Source organism: Mustela erminea, chromosome X (assembly GCF_009829155.1).
Source record: "Mustela erminea isolate mMusErm1 chromosome X, mMusErm1.Pri, whole genome shotgun sequence".
Lineage (NCBI taxonomy): Eukaryota > Metazoa > Chordata > Mammalia > Carnivora > Mustelidae > Mustela > Mustela erminea.
In genome coordinates, this window is record NC_045635.1 from 58,643,909 (window position 1) to 58,670,261 (window position 26,353).

At 38.7% G+C, this 26,353-nt stretch overlaps 1 protein-coding gene across 2 annotated transcripts in view; it reads right to left on the reverse strand.

Annotated features, from left to right (window-relative positions):
* TEX11 (testis expressed 11) overlaps positions 1–26,353 on the reverse strand; it is a 314,592-nt gene that overhangs the window by 67,059 nt on the left and 221,180 nt on the right. The window contains exons 24-25 of one of the 2 annotated variants that reach the window (XM_032331342.1): positions 24,850–24,966; positions 2,904–2,976 (exon numbers count right to left, since the gene is read on the reverse strand). In XM_032331342.1, coding sequence (XP_032187233.1) covers positions 2,904–2,976; positions 24,850–24,966 — 190 coding nt within the window. The remainder of the gene's footprint in view (positions 1–2,903; positions 2,977–24,849; positions 24,967–26,353) is intronic. The other variant, XM_032331343.1, reaches the window with a different exon arrangement.

Here is a 26,353-nt window from a genome sequence, read left to right on the forward strand (position 1 = left end):
ATTCTGTGCCATAGTGCTATATTTGCTCTAATCAATGAAACTGCACATCATTTTCACCCAAAGTCCATAGTTATATTAGGGTTCACTCCTGATGATGTATGTTTTATGGGTTTTGACAAATGTATAATGACAGGTATCTACTGCTGTAGTATCACAGAACAGTTTCACTGCCCTAAAAATTCTCTATGTTCTGTCTATTCATCCTTTCCTCCCCAACTAACCTCTGCCAACCAGCGATCTTTTTATTTTCTCCACAGTTTTGACTTTTCTGGAATATCATATAGTCAGAATCATGTGGTATGTAGCCTTTTCAGATTGATGAAGGAAAATATATTTTATATATAATATATAATTATATATTATATAATTATAATTATAATTATATAATATATAATTATATATTATATATAAAATATATTTAAAATAATATGCATTTAAGATGCATATTAAAATAATATGCATTTAAGCCTCCAAGCGCGCCTTGGTGGCTCAGCGAGTTAAGAGGCTGACTCTTGATTTCTGCTCAGGTGATGATTTTGGGGCCCTAGATCCAGCCTCACTTTGGGCTCCATGCTCAGTGGGGAGTCTGCTTCAGGATTCTCTCTCTCCCTCTGCCCCTCCCTCCACCCTCTCCTTCTCTGTCTTAAATAAATAAATAAATAAATCTTTAACAAAAGATTCTCCCATGATTTTTCATGGCTTAGTATCTCATTTCTTATCTCTGATTAAGATTTCATTGTTTAGACATACCACAGATTTATCCATTCACCTACTGAAGAATATCTTGATTGATTCCAAGTTTAAGCAATGAATAAAGCTTCTATAAACACCCACATGCAGGTCTTTGTATGGACATAAGTTTCCAATTTATTTGAGTAAATAACAAAAAGTACAGTTGCTGGAATGTATAGTGAGAGTTTTATAAGAAAGTAATAAATTGGGGCGCCTGGGTGGCTCAGTGGGTTAAGCCGCTGCCTTCGGCTCAGGTCATGATCTCAGGGTCCTGGGATCGAGTCCCGAATCGGGCTCTCTGCTCAGCAGGGAGCCTGCTTCCCTCTCTCTCTCTCTACCTGCCTCTCCATCTACTTGTGATCTCTCTCTGTCAAATAAATAAATAAAATCTTTAAAAAAAAAAAAAAAGAAAAAAGAAAGTAATAAATTGTCTTCCAAGTGTCTATACCACAGGCAGGCATTCCTGACAGCAATGAATAAGACTTTTCTATTGCTCCACATACTTGCCAGCATTTGGTGGTATGAGTGTTTTAGATTTTTGTGATTCTAATACATATGGAGTAGTATCATATGTATCATATGTTTTAATTTTCAATTCTGTAATGACATAGAGATACAGATATAGAAATATATACATATACACATATATATAGTTAGGGGTGTGTGTGTGTGTGTGTGTGTGTGTGTGTGTGTGTGTATAGTCCAGCTATGTTCCTAGAATGAAAAAACTGATTTTTTAGTGGACAGCATTTTGACATACTTTTTATTTTTTTTAAAGATTTTATTTATTTATTTGATAGAGATCACAAGTAGGCAGAGGCAGGCAGAGAGAAGGGAGGAAGCAGGCTCCCTGCCAAGCAGAGAGCCCGATGATGGGCTCGATACCAGGACCCTGGGATCATGACCTGAGCCGAAAGCACAGGCTTTAACACACTGAGCCACCCAGGTGCCCCTGACATACTTTTAAAATAAGTCATTGAAGCTATGAATTTTGCTCTGAGAACTGCTTTAGCACTTTAGATTCTGTTATAAAGTATTTTCAAGATCATTATTTTCTAGGTATTTTGTAGTTTCTGTGTTTTAAAATGTCCAAGAGGTCAAGAGTTTTGTCTTGATTCCATCAATCCCTTGTTTTATTGCACTGTGATAGATAACATTGCTTTATTTCTGTGTCTTGGAATTTATTTAGGTTTTCTTTGTGAACAATTTTGTAAATGTCCAAAGGACACATAAATAGAAGATGGATTTTCTATTTTCAGGCTATAGTACGTATTTCTTTTAAATCTTCTATAAATGTCATTTAGGTATTTTCCATCCTTTCTGTCTTTATTCCTTTAAATGGCTATCATAGACTGAGAAAGGTGAATTCAATTTTATGTTTATGTTTTTCCTTCTAAGTCCTACAGTTCAATACCAAAATCCACCAAAGATATCACATATAAACAAAAGGAAAAAAACAAACCAATAACTTCTAAATTTTAGGAAACCAAATTCATCAATAATTATAATAACACGCCATGATCAAGTAGGATATATTCAGAAATGCAATGATGCCTTACTTTTGGAAATCTATTACTTTACTTCAATATGTTAATACTTCAAAAGACAAAAACCATAAGGTTATCTCTACAGAAGTTGAAAAGGCATGTAATTCAATATTGATTCTTTAAAATTCTAAAATAGGAACAGATGGACAAAAGATTAAAAAAATGCCTACACCTAAAAGCCAATACCATCCTTAATGAAGAAACAGTAGCAAGTTACTATATAACTTTAAAAAGGTTAATTACTATTTTGATTATTTCATAATAAAAAGTTAATAGTATCTGATATGATTATGGTTTGGAAGGCTCTGTAGCCTACATTTACTCAGAATTAGAGCTTGATTAAATTAGACATGAAATCTAGTGGCCTAAGGGCAATAATGTCATAATGAACAATAATGATCCTATTTTCATACTCAATACTATGCTTCCATAAAAAAACAAAGTAAAAAATATTCTTATTCCAAGCAGTGTGTCAGAGAGTCAAAGTACAGTCATACGGTCTTCAATCATTTGACTGGCTATCAAGTACTGAAGTGGCACAAATTTCTGGTGATAAAGACTGAGTTATTCAGATTAGAAATGCCTTTTATAACTATATTACCAAACTCCCAGTTCCCACTGTACCTGTTTCTTTCAGGAGATTCCAGATTTCTCTACATTTATGGATCTGCTCGAGGGCACGACTCAGTAACTCGGTCTATTTGGCAATAATGCAAAGAAAATTAGTCTCAACCAGACAAAACTTAAAGCAAATTAAAATAATGTATCATATGCATTAAAAGCAGTTAAAAATGATAGAAAAATTACAGTTTAAGCTGAACACTTATAATTTATATACAAATATTAACCTCTCTTTGTATTTCTTTTTTTTTTAAGATTTTATTTATTTATTTGACAGAGATCACAAGTAGGTAGAGAGGCAGGCAGAGAGAGAAGGAGGAAGCAGGCTCTCCACAGAGCAGAGAGCCCGATGCGGGGCTCGATCCCAGGACCCTGGGATCATGAACTGAGCTGAAGGCAGAGGCTTTAACCCACTGAGCCACCCAGGTGCCCCTATTTGTATTTCTTTTTTAAAGATTTTATTTACTTATTTATTTAGTTGCAGAAATACAAGCACAAGCAGGGGGCAGCCACAGAGGGAGAAGAAGCAGACTCCCTGTTGAGCAGGGAGCCCAATGTGGGACTCAATCCCAGGACCCTGGGATCATAACCTGAGCCAAAGGCAGACACTTAGCCAACTGAGCCACCCAGGTGCCCCCATTTGTAATTTTCTTAATGTCCCAGAAAATGAGAATTAAACAGAAAATCTTCAGCACTATCAATTTTAATAATCTAGGACAGAAGAGCAGCACTTCTAGAATGGTGGTATGAGGAGTTCCATGGGCCCTCCCCCTAGTAAAACAACCGTAACTGATGAATTATAAAACACAAACATGTAAAGTCTCAGGAAATTCCCCAAAGGGTAAAAAGAAAATGGAGACACTTCTATTCCAGGAATCTACTGAGTCTCAGTAAGGCAGTAAACACCCATGATAGCTGAACCCTCATCTACTCACCATCCACTCCCAGCTCAGTGTGAGTGCTACTTTGGGGGGGTGTGTATGACCAAGAAGATGGGGCTCCCTGTATTCTCAGCTTCTAGACTAGGCATTTCCAGAAGGGGCAAGCTGCCAGCACTTTTCATCCTCCTCCCCCAGATCTGTATTGCAGGAACTCTATTATAATAAGCACAAATAAGAGGCCTGGAGCTCTCTTCCTCTACCCAGTCCCTATAACCAGGCATGGGAAATTACAGTTACTGGGTCTCAAAGCTGCCCTCAATGCAGCTTGCTTATAGGACAGAGTTTCCACTGGAAGAGGCAAGTTCAGAATGCCAGGGACTATGACTCCTGCCAAGCACCTAACTCACAGAGCTGGACTATCACTCTGAGAGAAATGTGCCATGTTCCCACTTCCAGCTCCAAAACAGTGATATAAAACTTCTTCTCAGGAGAAGCAGCAGCTCATTAGAAGAGTCAGCTCTGTATCTCTGCCTAAGAGGACTGACTTTAATTGGAACACAGCTTGGGGAAGTTCAAGTCTAAGGCTACTACAAAAAAAAAAGAGGGAGATTTCGGAGTTGAATACTTAAAAAGAGGCTAATAGCTCACTGATGTCAACATGCAAAACAGAAGACCAGCCAGAAGCTTACATAGGGAACGAGGGTGAGAAAAAACTAAGATCCCTACCACTTTTCAAAGGAGCCTCACATTAAGTGTATCAGACTGTGGAACAATTAATGTCTAAAAGCATTTTTGAACACAAACATGCACATGCACGTGCGCACGCACACACACAAACACACTCACCCCCACTCCCCCAAAAAGCAACCATGCTAGTAATTAGTCAAGATTAACATCTGGGTCAATACCAATGAAAGACCATTCAGAAGTTAACAGGGATATCGCGGAAAAAGAAACTATAAAAATAACCCTGCTAAAACTACTTTCATCCCTTTGTAGAGGGGGGGCCAGGGTGACTCCACAGGCAAAGACTGTGACCTCTAGAGAGTGATATCAGAAGCCGAACCCTTCTGTATAGCTGAGGGAAGTAGACTAGCCTGAACTAGCCCAGCCAAGTCTCTAAACCAATAAACAAGCAAGTATTAATGACAACAAACCACAGAGGGGAATAAGTATTCAAAGATGCTTCAATATATTATCTAAAATGTCTAGTTTTCAACAGAATATTGTGAGATATGCAAAGAAATGGTAAAGTATGACCCAAATGCAGGAAAAAAGCAGGCAAGAGGAAATGACTGAAAAGGTCCAGATGCTGAACTTGGCAGACAAAGATTTCAAAGCAGCTATTTTAAGTATGTTCAAACAACAAAAGGAAATCACAGTTTAACAAAGGTTTGGTGACAATGTCTCAGCAAATATATAATCTCAATAAAGAAGGCAGTGGGATAACATATTCAATATGATGAAAGATAGTAACAGTTTTTTAAAAAAGATTTTATTTATTTATTTGACAGATAGAGATCACAAGTAGGCAGAGAGGCAGGCAGAGGAGAGAAGGAAGCAGGCTCCCTGCCGAGCAGAGAGCCTGGTGCAGGGCTTGATCCCAGGACCCTGGGATCATGACCTGAGCCGAAAGCAGAGGCTTTAACCCACTGAGCCACCCAGGTGCCCCAAAGACAATAACCGTTAACCAACAATCTAATAACCAGCAAAACTATCTTTCAGAACTGAAAGCAAAAAACAAAAAAATTATAAACAAAAGTCGATAGAATTTATTGCTGGCAGAACCATTTTATAAAAATGCTAGGAGAAGTTCTTCAGGCTGAAAACAAATGACGCCAGATAGTCTGAATCCAAACAGACAAAAAGTACACTGGTAAAAGCAATTATGTAATAGTTATGTAAACATAAAAGTGTATAAATATATATTTCTTTTTTCTTCTTTCAATTGTTTTAAAAAGCAATTGTATAAAACCATTGTTTTTTATACCTAACACACCATTCCATAGACCATTCCACCAACCCAAGAATCACACAAATTCTTCTCAAGCACACACGGCACTTTCTCCAGGACAGACAATATGCCAGGCTGCAACACAAACTTCAAATAAAGTTAAAATAACATGAAATTACACAAACTACGTACTCTGACCTTAGAGGAGTAAGTTTAGAAATCAATAAGATAATACAAGTTTGGGAAATTCACAAATATGTGGATATTAAATAAGAGGCTACTAAATAAACAATGGGTCAAAGAAAAAAATCACAATGAAAATTTAAAAATAATTCGAGACGAATGAAAAGAAAACACAACATACCAAAACATATGGGATACTGCTCAAGCAGTATGCTATGGTCTGAATGTGTACCACTCAACCAGTTCATATGTTGAAATTTAAACCTCAAAGGTGCAGGTATTAGTAGGTGGGGCTTTTAGGAGGTGCTAAAGTCACAGAGGTAGAGCCCTCAAGAATGGGATGTGTGCCCTTTAAGAGGCTCTAGAGAGATCCTTAGCCCTTTCTACCATGTGAAGACAAAGAAAAAAGGCGCAAACTATGAATCAGGAAAAAAGTATGTTAAGTATGTTCAAACAACAAAAGGAAATCACAGTTTAACAAAGGTTTGGTGACAATGTCTCAGCAAATATATAATCTCAAACACAGTGAACACAACCATGCTAGTACCTTGATCTTGGACTTCTATCCTCAAGAACTGTGAGAAATAAAATTCTGTTGTTTATAAGCTTCCCAGCGTGTGGTGTTTTAGTTATAGAAGCCTAAACGGGCTAAGAGAGAAAACTGGCACTGAGAGTGGGGTGCTTCTCTAATGAACGCCTGAATGAATGGAAGCAGTTTTAGAACTGTGTAATGGGTAGAAGCCTGAAGAGTTCAGAGGTGTGAGCTAGAAAAAAACTACTTTGCTGAGAATGAATGGTTAAGAGCAATTCTCATATTTGAAAGAGGACTTTAGCTATCTTCATTTTTTACCTCCGTCTGTACTTTCTAATTGATGAAGCTCTTCTTTTTGGCTTATCTCAACTCAGGCAAAGTACTCTGTGGGCAAAGCATCCCATGATGGGAATTAAACTACCCTCTCAAGCAGTAAGGATTGCCCTGAGCCTGCAAGACCCCATGTGACTGATCCCAAGACAATGACTGTATCTTCATGTACCTACTGACCTTTTCCCCACGTTTTCCTTGTATAAACCTAGAATTATTTTTAGCACTTCCACGGTTGTCTTTGAGACACTAGTCTGCTATCTTCCCATTGTTGCCCTCACTGAAATAAATTCCTTTCTTTTTTCACCACCAATCCCCTCTCTGCCTTTGGATTTTGTCAGCAGCGCATGGCCAGATCTGGTCTGTCTGGGACCCCCAGACATCCCTGTGCCCTGGTTACATGAGGACCAAGAAAGAGAATAGCTGCAGAAATCAATCTTCTTAGAGAACAGTTTGGGAATACAGTGAAGAGAATGTTGGTAGAAATATGGATATTGAAGATCATTCCGATGACGAAGGAGGAACAATGGAAATTGGAGGAAAGCCACCCACGCTAAAAAAATAGCAAAAAGTTTGGCGGGATTGTGTTTATGTCCTAGTGTTTCATAGAAGATAATACTTTTGAGTGGTGAAATTGGACATTTGGCTAAAAAAATTTCTAAGCAAGGTGCTGAAAAAGTGGCCTGGTTTCTCTTGAATGCTTATAGTAAAATGTAAGAAGAGAGAAATGATTTAAAGGTGAAAATGCTAATCACAAAGGAAGCACAGGGGCACCTGGATGGCTCAATCCATTAAGTGTCTGCCTTCTGCTCAGGTCCTGGGATTGACCCCCGCACTGAGCTCCACATTGGGTTCCCTGCTCAGTGGGGATTCTGGTCTCCCTCTCTCTTTGCCCCCCACCTCCACTGCTGCTCACTCTCTTGCATACTCTCTCAAATAAATAATTAAATCTTTTTTTTTTTTTTTTAAAAAGGAAGCACAATTTAAAAATTTGGAAAAATTTCAGCCTATCAAATTGAAAGAAATAAGAAAGCTAGTTTAAGACAGAACACTAAGGGTATGATTGAAATTTGATAAGGAGAATGCTGTGGTTCAACCATCTCAACAGAAGCCAGGAGCTATTCACACACCAAGACAATGGGGAAATTGGTCAGCCATCTAAACAGAAGTTAGTAACTCTTGTCCAAAGCAATGGAAGAATGACCTGAGGCAGTTCAGAGTTCTTGGGGCTGGCCCTAAAAAAAGGCCTCCCAACACAGGCCCTAGAGTACAAGGGTCTAAGAGGCAGAATGATTTCAAAGGAGGAGACACAGGTCCCCAGTGCCACTGAACCTCCCCGACTCCCCTTCTCAAATTCTGGGGCCATGTTGCACAGCCACTCCAAGTGCAGCAGGCTGTTATGCCTGCCCCTCCAGATGGCATAGGTCACAAACTTTGGGAAGTCATCAGCTTGGTGTCCTCATGGTAGGGAGAATGCAAGAGCGGGGAGCATAAAGGCTTCCACCTAGATTTCAAAAGATGCCAGAGGAGACTTTGAAGCTCAAAAAACCGCTGTGGGGTGAAGCTATAGCAGGAGACCCCCATTAGGGGCAACACCCAGTGCAGCTTTCCATCCCAGGGCAGCACAGCTACTGTGAGGGATTCCAGTCTGAACCTTAATCTGTGAGAGCTATAGCATGGGTTTATACCTGGAAGAACCATGTGGGTGGGGCCTAGAGGTTTGGGGACACAACTGCAGTCCCAGTGGGTCCAGAATGTGGGACACAAAGCCAAGGAGGATTGTTCCCAAGCCTTGGTGTTTAATATTACTTGGCCCACTAGGTTTCAGACTTACTTTGAACCCATTAACTTTTTTTTTTCCTATTTCTCCTTTTTGAACAGGAATATCTATCTTATTCCTGTCTCTCCACTGCATTTTGGAAGCATATAACTTGTTTGATTTCACATGTTCATAGCTGTAGAGCAATTTGCCTCAGGATGAATTGTACCTTCAATCTTACCTTGTATCTGGTTTAGATGATATTTAGAAGAAACTATGGATTTAGACTTTTGAGTCAATGCTAGAATGAATTAAGATGTTTAGAGCTATTGAGATGGAATGAATGTATTTTGTATGAGGAGGACATGAATTTTGAGGGCCCAAAGGAGGAATGCTGTGGGTCTGAATGTGTCCCCAAATTTATAGTGCTTCAAACAGCTTAAGACACAGTGCTTAGAGGGAAATTTATAGCTATAAAAGTTATTACAAAAAGAAGAAGTAAGTTACTAAGCTAAACTTCTACTCTAAGACACTGGAAGAAAAGCAAACTAAAACCTAAGCAACCAGAAGGAAGAAAATGATAAAGATTAGAGTGGGAATTAATGAAACGGAGACCAGAAACATAATAGGGAGATAAAAGAAATCAAAGATGGTTCTTGAAAAAGAAAATAAATTTTGTATAAACTGGTCAAGAAAAAAAAGGAGAAGACACAAATGACTATAATCAGGAGTGAAAGAGGGGCCATAATCATCAAACTTACAGAAATAAAAAATGATTCTAAGGGAAAACTATGACCAACTGTAAGCCAAAAATAAGATCACTTAGATTATAATACACACATTTCCAGAAACATAAACTACTGAAACTGAAAGTTGTAGCAAGGAGGTGCAGAAAGTAGCCTAGTGCTGGTGGGAATGTAAAATGGTTTTGCTGCTCTGGAAAATACTCTGGTAGTTCCTCACAAGATTAAGCATAGAGTTATCATAAAACCTAGCAATTCCACTGCTAGGTATATACTCAAGGGAAAATAAAACACACATGTCCACACAAAATTTCTATATGAGTGTTTACCATAGCATTATTTGTAACAGCTGAAAATTGTTAAAACTCAATATCCATCCGTGGATGAATGGAAAAACAAAATGTGGTATATTCATATACTGGAATATCATTCAGCCATTGTGGGAATGGAGTACTGATCCAAACTACAACATGGTGAACCTATACAGAGTCAGTCAGGAAAGATTAAGTCATATGATAGTATTTATATGACATATCCACAATAGGAAATCTATAAAGACACAAAATAGATTAGTGGATGCCTAGGGCTGCTGGTTGGGACAGGGAGTGACTGCTAATAGGTAAGTGATATTTTTTTAGAGTGATGAAATGTTTTAAAAACTATATTGTGGGGATGCCTGGGTGGCTCAGTGGGTTAAGGCCTCTGCCTTCGGCTTGGGTCATGATCTCAGGATCCTGGGATTGAGCCCCATGTCGGGCTCTCTGCTCAGCACGGAGCCTGCTTCCTTCTCTCTCTCTCTGCCTGCCTCTCTGCCTACTTGTGATCTCTGTCAAGTACATAAGGGAAATCTTAAAAAAAAAAAACCCAAAAACAAACAAACAAAAAAACTATATTGTGTCAATAGCTGCACAAATCTGAATATTCTAAAAACCATTAAACTGCATACTTTACTGGGTGAATCCTAAGCTATGCTAATTATACCTCAATACGTTTGTTAAAAAATAATGTAGGATAGGGGTCAGGATACATTTGTATAAAAGGTCAAACAGTAAATGTTTTAGGCTTTTCCAGCCACACAACTATCTTTCACGTATTTTTTTTCACATACATTTCCACATATATTTTCTTTTATTATCTTTTTATTATCTTTCACGTATATTTTCATTCACAACCTTCCATGAATGTAAAAAAAAAAAAAAGTCCCTAGTGCTCCGGCTGCAGAAACACAGGCCACTGGCCTGATTTGGCTAGCCGGCAGTAGTTTATCCAACCCATTTTAGGAAGGAGATGTAGTTCCTTGATAAATTATAATGGCTGTATACTTTTTCCTGAGATTTGTTCTTTTATTTTAGAGAGAGAGTAGTGGGAGGGGCAGAGGGAGAGAATCCTTAAGCAGACTCCCCGATGAATGCAGAGTAGGGGCATGGGGCTTGATACCCTAACCCTGAGATCATGACCCAAGCCAAAATCAAGAGTCAGATGCTTAATTGACTGAGCCACCCAGGTGCCCTGCTGTATATTTTTTTTATTGAAGTATAACTGACATACAATGCTACATTAGTTTCATTTGCACAACATATTCATTGGCCAATTCTATACATTCCTCAATGCTCACCACAATAAGTATAGTCAGCATATAATGTTATTAAAATGTTAATGACTATATTCCCTGTGCTGTACTTTTCATGTTCACAAATTATATATTTTATAAGTGGTGGTTTCTATCTCCTAATCCACTTTTCCTATTTTGCCCATCACCCCATCTACTTCCTCTCTGACAATCACCAGTTTGTTCTCTGTATTTAAGAGTCTGTTTGCTTTGCTTGTTTATTTTTTCCATTTTTTTTCTTTTCCTTAAAGATTCCACATATAACTGAGATCATATGGTTTATATTTCCTTTTTCTGACTTACTTCACTTTGCATAATACTCTAGGTCCATCCATATTGTCACAAATCATCAGATCTCATTCTTTTTTATTGCTCAAAAAATTACATCTAGAAGAAGTGGGAGACGAAGATGGTGGCAGACTGGAGGACACGAGGTTCATCTCGTCCCATGAACACAACTAGATAACTATCAAATCATCCTAAATACCCCAGAAATCAACCTGAAGACTGACCGAACAAATTCCACAACTAAAGGGAGAGAAGAGGCCATATCAAAGAAGGTAGGAAGTGTAGAGACACGGTTTAAGGGAGAAACAGATAACAAGTACTTCAGAGGAGAGGGAGCTGTCATTGAGAAGGGCAAGAGAGAAAGAAAGAGAGACTGAGACAGAGAGAGAGAGAGAGAGACAGAAAGAGAGGAGCATGTAAGGGAATAGACAAGAAGAACATTTCCCCAAAGTTACTGGCTTGGAGGAACTGAATTTCTGGAGTTCTTGCAACCAGCGAGGCTTACAGCCTGGAGTTTTAAGGGTCAGCAGTCTTGGCTAGGATAGGAACTTGAGGGCACTGTGCTGCTCCTGGAAAGAAGGCAAGCAAACAACCTGGGTAAGACAGCATGGAAATAGGGATCTGAAGAATGTCTAGGACATACAGTGGGAGATTATTCCTTCAGGCCTCTCTGGAAAAAAAAGAGCTGACTGGTGCTATTTCCTCCCCCACCCTTCCAGCATAAACACAGAACCACCTGAGGGAAGCAGCTCAGCCCGGATACTGGCTGCCTAACTTGCTTACACAAAACCCCAACCCCTGTGCTCTGGTGGGACTACCCTTCTCAGTCAAGCCTACTTCAGTCCCAGCATGGAGAGCCCCTCCCCTATAAGACCACCACAAATCCCTGCCCATACCATCTCTCCCAGCCAGAGAGTTCTACAGGGCCTCTGTCTTGGTGGAGTTGGTATCAGGTCTTATTTCACAAGCAAACTGCACACCTAGTTAAAACTTGGCACTTGCAGGCTAGGGACCAAACACTGCCAACAACAGGCTAGGAGAACCTGCAAATGACTGGCCTGAAGGACACAGCAGGCAAAACACAATAGCACAGTACACACGGCACACACCAGAAACACTCTGAAGCACCATGCCCTGGGCATGACATGAGCTCTTATTCATAAGGACATTACATTCAGGAGCAGGAGGCATAACTGGCTTTTCTAATACAGAGATGAAAGCAGAGACTTAGACAAAATTCCAGGATGTAGGAATTTATCCAAATGAAGAAACAAGATAAGGCCATGGCCATAGACCTAAATGAAACAGATATAAGTAATGTTCCCGATAAAGAATTCATTCATTCGGGAGTCAAGATGGTGGAGAAGTAGCAAGCTGAGACTACTTCAGCTAGCAGGAGATCAGCTAGATAGCTTATCTAAAGATTGCAAACACCTGAAAATCCATCGGCAGATCGAAGAGAAGAAGAACAGCAATTCTGGAAACAGAAAAACAACCACTTTCTGAAAGGTAGGACTGGCGGAGACGCGAATCCAAAGCAATGGGAAGATAGACCCGGGGGGGAGGGGCCGGCTCCCGGCAAGCGGCGGAGCAACAGAGCACAAAATCAGGACTTTTAAAAGTCTGTTCCACTGAGGGACATAGCTCCAGAGGCTAAACCGGGGGGAAGCCCACGCGGGGTCAGCGTAGCCTCAGGTCCCGCAGGGTCACAGAAGGATTGGGGGTGTCTGAGTGTCGCAGAGCTTGCGGGTATTGGAACAGGAAAGCCGGCTACAGAGACAGAGCCGACAGTAAGATCACAGCTCGGTGTTACCTTGAACCGGTCGCAGGCTCGGTGAGCTCGGAGCGCGGCCGGAGGTCAGGCAGACGGGAGTAACTAGGCGCTGTTCTCTGAGGGCGCACTGAGGAGTGGGGCCCCGGGCTCTCGGCTCCTCCGGGCTGGAGACCAGGAGGCCGCCATTTGTATTCCCCGTCCTCCGGAACTCTACAGAAAGTGCTCAGGGAACAAAAGCTCCTGAAAGCAAACCCGAGCGGATTACTCAGCACGGCCCCTGGTAAGGGCGGTGCAATTCAGCCTGGGGCAAAGACACTTGAGAATCACTACAACAGGCCCCTCCCCCAGAAGATCAACAAGAAATCCAGCCAAGACCAAGTTCACCTACCAAGGAGTGCGGTTTCAATACCAAGGAGAGCAGCAAAATTCCAGAGGAGGAGAAAGCAAAGCACAGAACTCATGGCTTTCTCCCTGTGATTTTTTTTTAGTCTTGCAGTTAACTTAAATTTTTTTTTTTCTCGCCTTCTGGTAAAATTTTTTTTTTTAACTTTTACCCTTTTCTTTTTTAATGTTTTTAAACTAGTTTATCTAATATATATATTTTTTCTTTTTTATATTTTTCTTTGTTTTCTTTTCTTTTCTTTTTTTTTTTTTTCTTTCTTCCTTTTTGAACCTCTTTTTATCCACTTTCTCCCGCCTCACGATTTAGGATCTCTTCTGATTTGGTTTAAGCATATTTTCCTGGGGTTGTTGCCACCCTTTTAGTATTTTACTTGCTCCATCATATACTCTTATCTGGACAAAATGACAAGACGGAAAAATTCCCCACAAAAAAAAGAACAAGAGGCAGTACCGAAGACTAGGGACCTAATCAATACAGACATTGGTAATATGTCAGATCAAGAGTTCAGAATGACAATTCTCAAGGTTCTAGCCGGGCTCGAAAAAGGCATGGAAGATATTAGAGAAACCCTCTCGGGAGATATAAAAGCCCTTTCTGGAGAAATAAAAGAACTAAAATCTAACCAAGTTGACATCAAAAATGCTATTAATGAGGTGCAATCAAAAATGGAGGCTCTCACTGCTAGGATAAATGAGGCAGAAGAAAGAATTAGTGATATAGAAGACCAAAAGACAGAGAATAAAGAAGCTGAGCAAAAGAGGGACAAACAGCTACTGGACCACGAGGGGAGAATTCGAGAGATAAGTGACACCATAAGACGAAACAACATTAGAATAATTGGGATTCCAGAAGAAGAAGAAAGAGAGAGGGGAGCAGAAGGTATACTGGAGAGAATTATTGGGGAGAATTTCCCCAATATGGCAAAGGGAACGAGCATCAAAATTCAGGAGGTTCAGAGAACGCCCCTCAAAATCAAGAAGAATAGGCCCACACCCCGTCACCTAATAGTAAAATTTACAAGTCTCAGTGACAAAGAGAAAATCCTGAAAGCAGCCCGGGAAAAGAAGTCTGTAATATACAATACTAAAAATATTAGATTGGCAGCTGACTTATCCACAGAGACCTGGCAGGTCAGAGAGAGCTGGCATGATATTTTCAGAGCACTAAACGAGAAAAACATGCAGCCAAGAATACTATATCCAGCTAGGCTATCACTGAAAATAGAAGGAGAGATTAAAAGCTTCCAGGACAAACAAAAACTGAAAGAATTTGCAAACACCAAACCAGCTCTACAGGAAATAGTGAAAGGGGTCCTCTAAGCAAAGAGAGAGCCTACAAGTGGTAGATTAGAAAGGAACAGAGACAATATACAGTAACAGTCACCTTACAGGCAATACAATGGCACTAAATTTATATCTCTCAATAGTTACCCTGAATGTTAATGGGCTAAATGCCCCTGTCAAAAGACACAGGGTATCAGAATGGATAAAAAAACAAAACTCATCTATATGTTGCCTCCAAGAAACTCATTTTAAGCCCGAAAACACCTCCAGATTTAAAGTGAGGGGGTGGAAAAGAATTTACCATGCTAATGGACATCAGAAGAAAGCAGGAGTGGCAATCCTTATATCAGATCAATTAGATTTTAAGCCAAAGACTATAATAAGAGATGAGGAAGGAAACTATATCATACTCAAAGGGTCTGTCCAACAAGAAGATCTAACAATATTAAATATCTATGCCCCCAACGTGGGAGCAGCCAACTATATAAACCAATTAATAACAAAATCAAAGAAACACATCAAAATAATACAATAATCGTAGGGGACTTTAACACTCCCCTCACTGAAATGGACAGATCATCCAAGCAAAAGATCAGCAAGGAAATGAAGGCCTTAAACGACACACTGGACCAGATGGACATCACAGATATATTCAGAACATTTCATCCCAAAGCAACAGAATACACATTCTTCTCTAGTGCACATGGAACATTCTCCAGAATAGATCACATCCTCGGTCCTAAATCAGGACTCAACTGGTATCAAAAGATTGGGATCATTCCCTGCATATTTTCAGACTACAATGCTCTAAAGCTAGAACTCAACCACAAAAGGAAGTTTGAAAAGAACCCAAATACATGGAGACTAAACAGCATCCTTCTAAAGAATGAATGGGTCAACCGGGAAATTAACGAATTGAAAAAAATCATGGAAACAAATGATAATGAAAATACAACTATTCAAAATCTGTGCGACACAATAAAGGCAGTCCTGAGAGGAAAATATATAGCGGTACAAGCCTTTCTCAAGAAACAAGAAAGGTCTCAAATACACAACCTAACCCTATACCTAAAAGAGCTGGAGAAAGAACAAGAAAGAAACCCTAAGCCCAGCAGGAGAAGAGAAATCATAAAGATCAGAGCAGAAATCAATGAAATAGAAACCAAAAAAACAATAGAACAAATCAACGAAACTAGGAGCTGGTTCTTTGAAAGAATTAATAAGATTGATAAACCCCTGGCCCGACTTATCAAAAAGAAAAGAGAAAGGACCCAAATAAATAAAATCATGAATGAAAGAGGAGAGATCACAACTAACACCAAAGAAATACAAACTATTATAAGAACATACTATGAGCAACTCTACGCCAACAAATTTGACAATCTGGAAGAAATGGATGCATTCCTAGAAACATATAAACTACCACAACTGAACCAGGAAGAAATAGAAAGCCTGAACAGACCCATAACCAGTAAGGAGATTGAAACAGTCATTAAAAATCTCCAAACAAACAAAAGCCCAGGGCCAGACGGCTTCCTGGGGGAATTCTACCAAACATTTAAAGAAGAACTAATTCCTATTCTCCTGAAACTGTTCCAAAAAATAGAAATGGAAGGAAAACTTCCAAACTCAATTTTATGAGGCCAGCATCACCTTGATCCCCAAACCAGACAAGGATCCCATCAAAAAAGAGAGCTATAGACCAATATCCTTGATGAACACAGATGCGAAAATACTCAACAAAATACTAGCCAATAGGATTCAACAGTACATTAAAAGGATTATTCACCACGACCAAGTGGGATTTATTCCAGGGCTGCAAGGTTGGTTCAACATCCGCAAATCAGTCAATGTGATACAACACATCAATAAAAGAAAGAACAAGAACCATATGATACTCTCAATAGATGCTGAAAAAGCATTTGACAAAGTACAGCATCCCTTCCTGATCAAAACTCTTCAAAGTGTAGGGATAGAGGGCACATACCTCAATATCATCAAAGCCATCTATGAAAAACCCACCACAAATATCATTCTCAATGGAGAAAAACTGAAAGCTTTTCCTCTAAGGTCAGGAACACGGCAGGGATGTCCATTATCACCACTGCTATTCAACATAGTACTAGACGTCCTAGCCTCAGCAATCACACAACAAAAGGAAATTAAAGGCATCCAAATCGGCAAAGAAGAAGTCAAATTATCACTCTTCGCAGATGATATGATACTATATGTGGAAAACCCAAAAGACTCCACTCCAAAACTGCTAGAACTTGTACAGGAATTCAGTAAAGTGTCAGGATATAAAATCAATGCACAGAAATCAGTTGCATTTCTCTACACCAACAACAAGACAGAAGAAAGAGAAATTAAGGAGTCAATCCCATTTACAATTGCACCCAAAACCATAAGATACCTAGGAATAAACCTAACCAAAGAGGCACAGAATCTATACTCAGAAAACTATAAAGTACTCATGAAAGAAATTGAGGAAGACACAAAGAAATGGAAAAATGTTCCATGCTCCTGGGTTGGAAGAATAAATATTGTGAAAATGTCTATGCTACCTAAAGCAATCTACACATTTAATGCAATTCCTATCAAAGTACCATCCATCTTTTTCAAAGAAATGGAACAAATAGTTCTCAAATTTATATGGAACCAGAAAAGACCTCGAATAGCCAAAGGGATATTGAAAAGGAAAGCCAACGTTGGTGGCATCACAATTCCGACTTCAAGCTCTATTACAAAGCTGTCATCATCAAGACAGCATGGTACTGGCACAAAAACAGACACATAGATCAATGGAACAGAATAGAGAGCCCAGAAATAGACCCTCAACTCTATGGTCAACTAATCTTCGACAAAGCAGGAAAGACTGTCCAATGGAAAAAAGACAGCCTCTTCAATAAATGGTGCTGGGAAAATTGGACAGCCACATGCAGAAAAATGAAATTGGACCATTTCCTTACACCACACACGAAAATAGACTCAAAATGGATGAAGGACCTCAATGTGCGAAAGCAATCCATCAAAATCCTTGAGGAGAACACAGGCAGCAACCTCTTTGACCTCAGCCGCAGCAACATCTTCCTAGGAACATCGCCAAAGGCAAGGGAAGCAAGGGCAAAAATGAACTATTGGGATTTCATCAAGATCAAAAGCTTTTGCACAGCAAAGGAAACAGTTAACAAAATCAAAAGACAACTGACAGAATGGGAGAAGATATTTGCAAACGACATATCAGATAAAGGACTAGTGCCCAAAATCTATAAAGAACTTAGCAAACTCAACACCCAAAGAACAAATAATCCAATCAAGAAATGGGCAGAGGACATGAACAGACATTTCTGTAAAGAAGATATCCAGATGGTCAACAGACACATGAAAAAGTGCTCCATATCACTCGGCATCAGGGAAATACAAATCAAAACCACAATGAGGTATCACCTCACACCAGTCAGAATGGCTAAAATCAACAAGTCAGGAAATGAAAGATGCTGGCGAGGATGCGGAGAAAGGGGAACCCTCCTACACTGTTGGTGGGGATGCAAGCTGGTGCAGCCACTCTGGAAAACAGCATGGAGGTTCCTCAAAATGTTGAAAATAGAACTGCCCTATGACCCAGCAATTGCACTACTGGGTATTTACCCTAAAGATACAAACGTAGTGATCCAAAGGGGCACGTGCACCCGAATGTTTATAGCAGCAATGTCCACAATAGCCAAACTATGGAAAGAACCTAGATGTCCATCAACAGATGAATGGATCAAGAAGATGTGGTATATATACACAATGGAATACTATGCAGCCATCAACAGAAATGAAATCTTGCCATTTGCGACAACATGGATGGAACTAGAGCGTATCATGCTTAGCGAAATAAGTCAAGCAGAGAAAGACAACTATCATATGATCTCCCTGATATGAGGAAGTGGTGATGCAACATGGGGGCTTAAGTGGGTAGAAGAAGAATCAATGAAACAAGATGGAATTGGGAGGGAGACAAACCATAAGTGACTCTTAATCTCACAAAACAAACTGAGGGTTGCTGGGGGGAGGGGGGTTGGGAGAAGGGGGTGGGATTATGGACATTGGGGAGGGTGTGTGCTTTGGTGAGTGCTATGAAGTGTGTAAACCTGGTGATTCACAGACCTGTTGAGCCTTTGTCTTTGGCTCGGGTCATGATCTCGGGGTCCTGGGATCGAGCCCCGCGTTGGGCTCTCTGCTCGGCAGAGCCTGCTTCTGCCTCTCTCTCTGCCTCTCTCTCTGCCTGCCTCTCTGCCTACTTGTGATCTCTGTCTGTCAAATACATAAATAAAATCTTTAAAAAATAAATAAAAATAAAATAAAAAATTAAAAAAAAAGAATTCATTCATTCATTCATTCATTCACTTTATAGAGAAAGAGAGGAAGCAAGATAGTGGGGGTGGATGAGGGAGAGGGGGAGAGAGAGAGAGAGAGAATCTCAAGCAAACTCTCTGCTAAGCGTAGAGCCCAACACGAGACTCAATCTCATGACCCTGAGATCATGACTTGAGAGGATATCAAGAGTCAGTTGCTTAACTAACTGAGCCACCTAGGTGCCCCCGATAGAGAATTTAAAGAATAATCATAAGGATACTCACTGGGCTTGAGAAAAGAATAGAAAACACCAGTGAGACCCTTACCACAAAGATAAAAGAGTTAAAAAAGAATCAGAGATGAAGGGTACAATAAACAAGATGAAAAGCAGGCTTGATGCAATGAACAACAAACTGGAAGCAGCAGAGGAATGAATTAGTGACCTAGAAGATAAAATAATGTAAAATAATGAAGCTGAACAAAAGACACAAAGAAGAATTATGCAACATGAGAAGAGACTTAGGGAACTCAATGAATCCATGAAATGTAGTAACATTCATATTATAGCAGTCCCAGAAGAAAGAGAAAAGTGGGCAGAAAATTTATTTCAGGAAATAATAGCAGAAAACTTCCCTAATCTGGAGAAGGAAAGAGACATTGAGATCTAGGAGGCATAGAGGATTGCCATCAGTATCAACAAAAGCAGACCAACACCAAGACATACTGTAATTAAACTGGAAAAAGACAGTGATAAAGAAAAAATTCTAAAAGCAGCAAGGCAAAAAAGAGGCCCTTAAGGGAAACCCATAAGGCTAGCTAGAGATTTCTCAACAGAAACTTGGTAAACCAGAAGAAAGTGGCATGATATATTCAGCATACAGAATGGAAAACATCTGCAGCCAAGAATACTCTATCCAGCATGGCTATCATTCAGAATAGAAGGAGAGAAAGAGTTTCCCAAACAAAAACTAAAGCAGTTTGTGACCACTAAATTAGCCCTGCAAGAAATATTAAAGTAGGCACTCTTTCAGTCAGAGAAAATTAGAGAAAATCTCCAGGAACAATGACAAAACAAATTATAAAATAGAACTAAATAGATATTTCTCTAGAATTACTTTGAACGTGAATGGACTAAATGTTCCAATCAAAAGACACAGGGAGTCTGAATGGATTAAAAACAAGACCCATTTATATGTTGCCAATAAGAGACTCATTTTAGACCTAAAGGTACCTGCAGATTGAAAGTGAGGGGATGGAGAACCATTTATCATGCAAATGGAGCATAAGGAATAACCCAGAAGACATTGGGAGATGGAGAAGAGAAGTGAGCTGGGAGAAATCGGAGGAGGAGACAAACCATGAGAGACTGTGGACTCTGAGAAACAAATTGAGGGTTTTTGGGAGGGTAGGGGGTGGTGTGAGCCTGGTAGGGGGTATTAAGGAGGGCACGTATTGCATGGAGCACTGGGTGTGGTGCATAAACAATGAAATCTTGGAACACTGAAAAAAAAATTAAATTAAATTAAATTAAAAAAAAAAAAGAAAGCCAGAGTAGTAATACTTACATTGTACAGACTGGACTTTTTTGTTCTTGTATTTCCGCTAATATCAAGGTAATACTGGCTTCACAGAATGATTCTGAATGTGTTCCCTCCATTCCACAATTTGTAAGATTTTGATAAAGATTGTTACTAATTATATTTTATATGTTTGGCAGAATTCACCAAGGAAACCATGTAGTCTTGGGCTTTTCTGTGTTGTGAGATTTTTGATTCCTAATTCAATATTCACTTCTTGTTATTGGTCTAAGAAGATTTCTGATTTGTTAGGACAGCATTGTTAATAGTTATCTGTTATCACCCTACGTATTTCTGCGGTTAGCTGTTGTGTTGTTATCCATTTCTCACTTTGGTTTTTGGGTCTTGTCTTTCTTCTAAATTAATGGAGTTAAAGCATTACCAATTTTATTTTATTTTATTTTATTTTGGAAAACCTGGTCATTACTTTCAATGTTATGTTATTATTTATTCTGGTCTCTATTTTATTAATTTCTGATTTTTCTTTGTTATTTCCTTCCTGTACTAAACTTTAGCTAGACCAGAGCTGAAGGCAGATGCCCAACGACTGAGCCACCCACCAGGCATTCCTTTTTTATGTATTTGTTTTGAGACATATTTTTATTTGCTGTTTGATTTCTGTTTTTTTTTTTTATTTCTTTGATAGAGAGAGAGAGGTCACAAGTAGGCAGAGAGGCAGACAGAGAGAGAGGGGGAAGCAGGCTCCCTGCTGAGCAGAGAGCCCGATGTGGGGCTTGATCCCAGGACCCTGAGATCATGACCTGAGCCAAAGGCAGAGGCTTAACCCACTGAGCCACCCAGGTGCCCTGCTGTTTGATTTCTTTATTTTAAATATTTTAAAAAGATTTTATTTATTTATTTGACAGACGGAGATCATAAGTAGGCAGAGCGGCAGGCAGAGAGAGTGAAAGGGAAGCAGGCTCCCTGCTGAGCAGAGAGCCCAATGCAGGGCTTGATTCCATGACCCCGGGATCATGACCCAAGCCGAAGGCAGAGGCATTAACCCACTGAGCCACCCAGGCGCCCCTACTGTTTGATTTCTTATTTGGCACCCTGCTTGTGCAGTACTATGTTGTTTAGTATTTACATATTAATATTTGATATTTACACTGAGAAAAATGAGAAAAAAAGAAACAATACAACATATTGTGGGACAATATCATATAGTCTACTATATATGTAATTTGAAACCTAGGAGGAAAAGAGATAAACAGGACAGAAAAAACATCTGAAGAGACAGTGCTCAAGAATTTTTCAAAATTAAAGACATCAAACCATAGTTGCAAAAACGCTCAAAGAATGGCAAGGATTTTTTTTTTTTCAATTTTAACCTAGATATACTATATTCGAACTGCTACAAAACAACGATAAAAGAGAAAATCTTATAGACAGTCAATGGGAAAACAAAAGATATCTGTATATAGAACAAAGATGAGGCTAACAGACTCCTCAGCAATTGTGCAAGCCCAACAACAGTGGAGTGACATCCTTAAAGTGCTAAAATTAAAAACAACTGATGGCTCTAAGTTCTACACACAGCAAAACTATGAAAAATAAAGGAAAAATGCTTTTTCAGAAAAAGATGGGTAAATTCAATAGATCGACACTACAAAGAATGTTAAAGTTCTTGAGGCAAAAGGAACAGGATATCAAAGAATATTCTGGATCTCAACAAAGAAATGATTCAAGGCAGCCCTTAAAACATATATAAATTTAAAGAACATTTAACTTCTATTAAGAGCTCTAAAAATAAATTTACAGCCTAATCAAAACTAAGAACAATATATTGAGAGTTTATAACATATGTAAAAGTAAAATGTACAATAACAATAACAAAAGATGGAAGGGAAGGGAAAACTGAAAGCATATCAGCGTAAGATTCTTATATGACATGCATTAGTTAATATGTTCTCACTTTTTGGTTTGAACTTAAGTACAGATTTCATTTTCACCTGAAATAAATAAGACTGTTCACATATGTAAAGAGTTGAAAAAAAAAATAAGTAAAGAAATACCATATGACCCAGTAATTCTACTACTGAGTATTTACCAAGGAAAACAAAAACACTAATTCAAAAAGATATATGCATCCTTATGCTCACTGCAGCATTGTTTTATAAAAGCCAAGATACAGAAGCAACCCAACTGTCCACTGATAGGTAAGTGGATAAGAAGATGTGGTGTGTACACACACACACACACACACACACACACACACACACAATGGTATATTACAACTGCTGTATTTTTTTTAAGATTTTATTTATTTGAGAGGCAGAGATCACAAGTAGGCAGAGAAACAGGCAGAGAGAGAGAGGAGCAAGCAGGATCCCTGCTGAGCAGAAAGCCCGATGCAGGGCTCGATCCCAGGACCCTGAGATCATGACCTGAGCAGAAGGCAGAGGCTTTAATCCACGGAGCCACCCAGGCGCCCCACAACTGCTGTATTTTTTTTAAAGCATCCCTCACTTCCCCCCAGCTCATACTCAGGAGAGTAAAGACAATGTTGATAAAACTATACATTCCATCTACATTCCTTCATCATCTACTTATTTGGAAATACTCAAATTTATGAGCCTTTAGAGAACAAGGAGCAGATAAATAGAACAGAATTCAACAATTCTTCATTAGACAAGCAGAACACCACGGTCTAATTTACAGGGACCAGACTCAGATGGTAAAAGGCAGAAATTCATCTTCCATTACCTAAACAGATATTCTTTCAAAAGCAAAGAAGATTATAGAAGGGTTACTAGGTTAGAGTTCTTAGAAACCATTAACATTTGCAAGAGAAAGAACACAAAAAAGAACAGTTGTTGGAAACAAACAAAACAATTAAGGACTGTACTTAAGAGTTTGTGAAATTTCCCTCACATCAATTTGATCTCTATTCATTAAGATACAAAATTTAACAAAGTCAGGACCACCAATTTAAGGGAAAAACTTTTTAAAAAAAGATTTGTTTTTTTATTTTCCAGAGAGAGTGCAGTGTGCGAATGGAGGGAGGAGCAGAGGGACAGGGAGAAGCAGTAGAGAGAATCTCAAGCAGACTCCCTGCGGAGCACCGAGCCCAGTGTGCGGCGGAGCTCAATCTCACAACCCTGAGATCCTGACTAGAGCTGAAATCGAGTCACATGCTCAACTGACTCTGAGTGACCGAGAAAAACTTTTAAAAAAGGTTAAAAGCATTACGTGAAAACTAGGAAGTTATTACTCTTTTTAAGTAAAACACAAGGCCTTATTGAGAATAAAATTGCATTTACCCATGCTTTTTAAGAAGCAAAATGATTGTTTTTGGTTTTGCTCTGGGGCACATAAGATTCTTTTCTCACATTCTTTTAAAATGGAAAGGTTTCTAAAAAGAGGTCCCTTTACTTCTCAAGGTTAAGGATTTTGTCTTCTTTATCTCCAGTACCTAGCAAACTACTTAATACTCAAATGTTTTTTGAGTTGAAGTCAACAGGGAACAGAAAGGAAGGGAAATATGCTGGCAGAGATCTGGTGACAGTTTGTTCCAGATCTGAAGAATCACATGAAAGAAGCAATTAACGGAAGGAACGAAATAAACAGCAAGAAGGATTTTGTACCATTTGGAAAGAAAAGCTGGCAAGTATGGGAAATTGGGAAGTTTTCTTTGTCTAGGTAAGAGAGAAAAAGCAGAGAGAACCAGATCTTAAAATCATACCAAAAATGCTAGTGGTCCATTTGGAGACAATTTTCTTAGATGTTAATGTTGGCATTTTCTTAAAGGGGTAAGGTTTAACAAAGCTAGGAGTGGAATTGAGGCAAAGGTAGGAATTCTTTTTGTTGTTAAAACTGAATTACTGATAAAATATTTAAGGGTGTGGGTCAAAGAAAGCAAATGCAATTAGAGTGAAGAAAAACAATCCAAGTAAATAACGAGCTGGCTACTGAAGCTGTGGAGATAGAAAAATTCTTCCTTAGAGAATGTGTAAAAGGTAACAAAAATAGAGAAAAGTCTTTCTTATGGGCCACATATGATTGCAGGGAGATGATGAAGAATATCTAAAAACAGATTTGGAAAGAGTGGTCCATGGGAAGAGGCATTTTAAAAGAAGAGATACTCAATATTTTTAAAAGAAGAGGCTAAGCCAAATGTGACCTTTTCTTAGGAAGGAATGAACCATTACAAACCTTTGAAATCAAGATGCTCCTGGAAAGGATGAAAGGGTTCTTTAAAGAGAATCAGAAAGAACTGCATCAGGGAAGGCAAACACACCAAATAGCACACTAAACTCTTTCTTGTGTTTTCTTTGAAGGTAGCACATTACCTGTTCAAAAGCTGTTGAAGCTTTTCTCCCTTGCTCTAGATCAACTGCAGCTGCCATAAGTAAACATGTTTTCTGTGCAATCAGAATTACTTGATCAGAAGGACAAAACTGGGACAGCTGATAAGAAATAACCAGAACATCATTGAATACTGTGAATTCTGCCAGGTGAACAGAAACAATCAGAATGAAAATCAGCAACATCCTGTCTGAATGAAAAAATTCAGCTGGAAAAACACATCTCACCTTAAAAATGATATAGACTATAACACTGATTTACGGTTTTAATTTTATATTACTTTCCATTGTTTTTAAGAACCTTTCTGGAGATAAAAAGCTTCATTTCTTTGCAATTTTCCTATCTTCCCAGTGATAGGTACTGTCGTTTGGCCCTGTATTTCTATCTAGTGATTTATTTCTTGCTTTATGTTGTAATTTCTAAGTGATTTTTCCCCTGGCAAATAGATTTCCCCTTTGTATTGAATAGAGCTGAAATTAGCACATATATTGTCATGGTTGAAAGATACAATGTCAAATCTTGACAAGCATTATTAGGCATAACCTCATCATTAAGCCTTGTCCTCTAACTTTAGAAAAAACTCCCAGCTTTTACTACAATAAACCTCTAAGGCCCTTGGGATTCTTACATAGAACCCTACTAGTGCTATCACAAATGTTCAAACTAAAACTAATTCATTTCACCTAATTTAAATGGCAATTATACCTGAACTTTCAAAGACTATTTTTTCATCTCCCAAAACGTTTAGTGATCATAATCATCACTTTCACTAAATTAACAGCATTTCAAAACACCTTATCTCTCTAGGTCTCAGGTTACTAATACATAAAATGAGGGAGTTATGCTAGATTATCTCTATAGTTCTTTCTAGTTCTAAAACTCTTAACATTTATTCTATCTCAACATATAAGATGATACACGCCTGAATGTGTAAGAGAGACATTCTTAGCCCCTCTCCTTTTATTTTCTCATCAATATTGCTTACTTTCTGGCATTTAATCTTGACCTTGGAGAGTAATGACTGTTTAAAAATGCTTATAATTGCAAAGTAAGCTTATAAATCCTTACACAGAGAACCTGCTCTACGAAAAATTATAAAGTAGGCCCAAGATTCTTAGTATTATTTTTACCTCCTCATTTCCCCAGATAACTATTCTACACTCCTACAGATTTATAAACCATACTAATGTTTTATTGGTTGACAACTTAAGAGTATTCCTTTCCTAAAGAGAGTTATATTTTAATATAGGACTCTGGGAGACTGAATTCCTTCAAAAGCAAAGAAATAAGTCTCTTATGGTAAAACTTTAATCTCTCTGATGGTTGTTTATAATATTTTGCTATGTGGAGAAATGCTTCATATCTGCACATTGTATCATATAAGGAACAAATGCTCCTTAGGTCATTACTGTTTAGATGTGTATTTTAAAAGTTTCTAGATTAAAACCCATGTCCCTTTATATTTTGCCCTTGAAAATAGCCACAGTG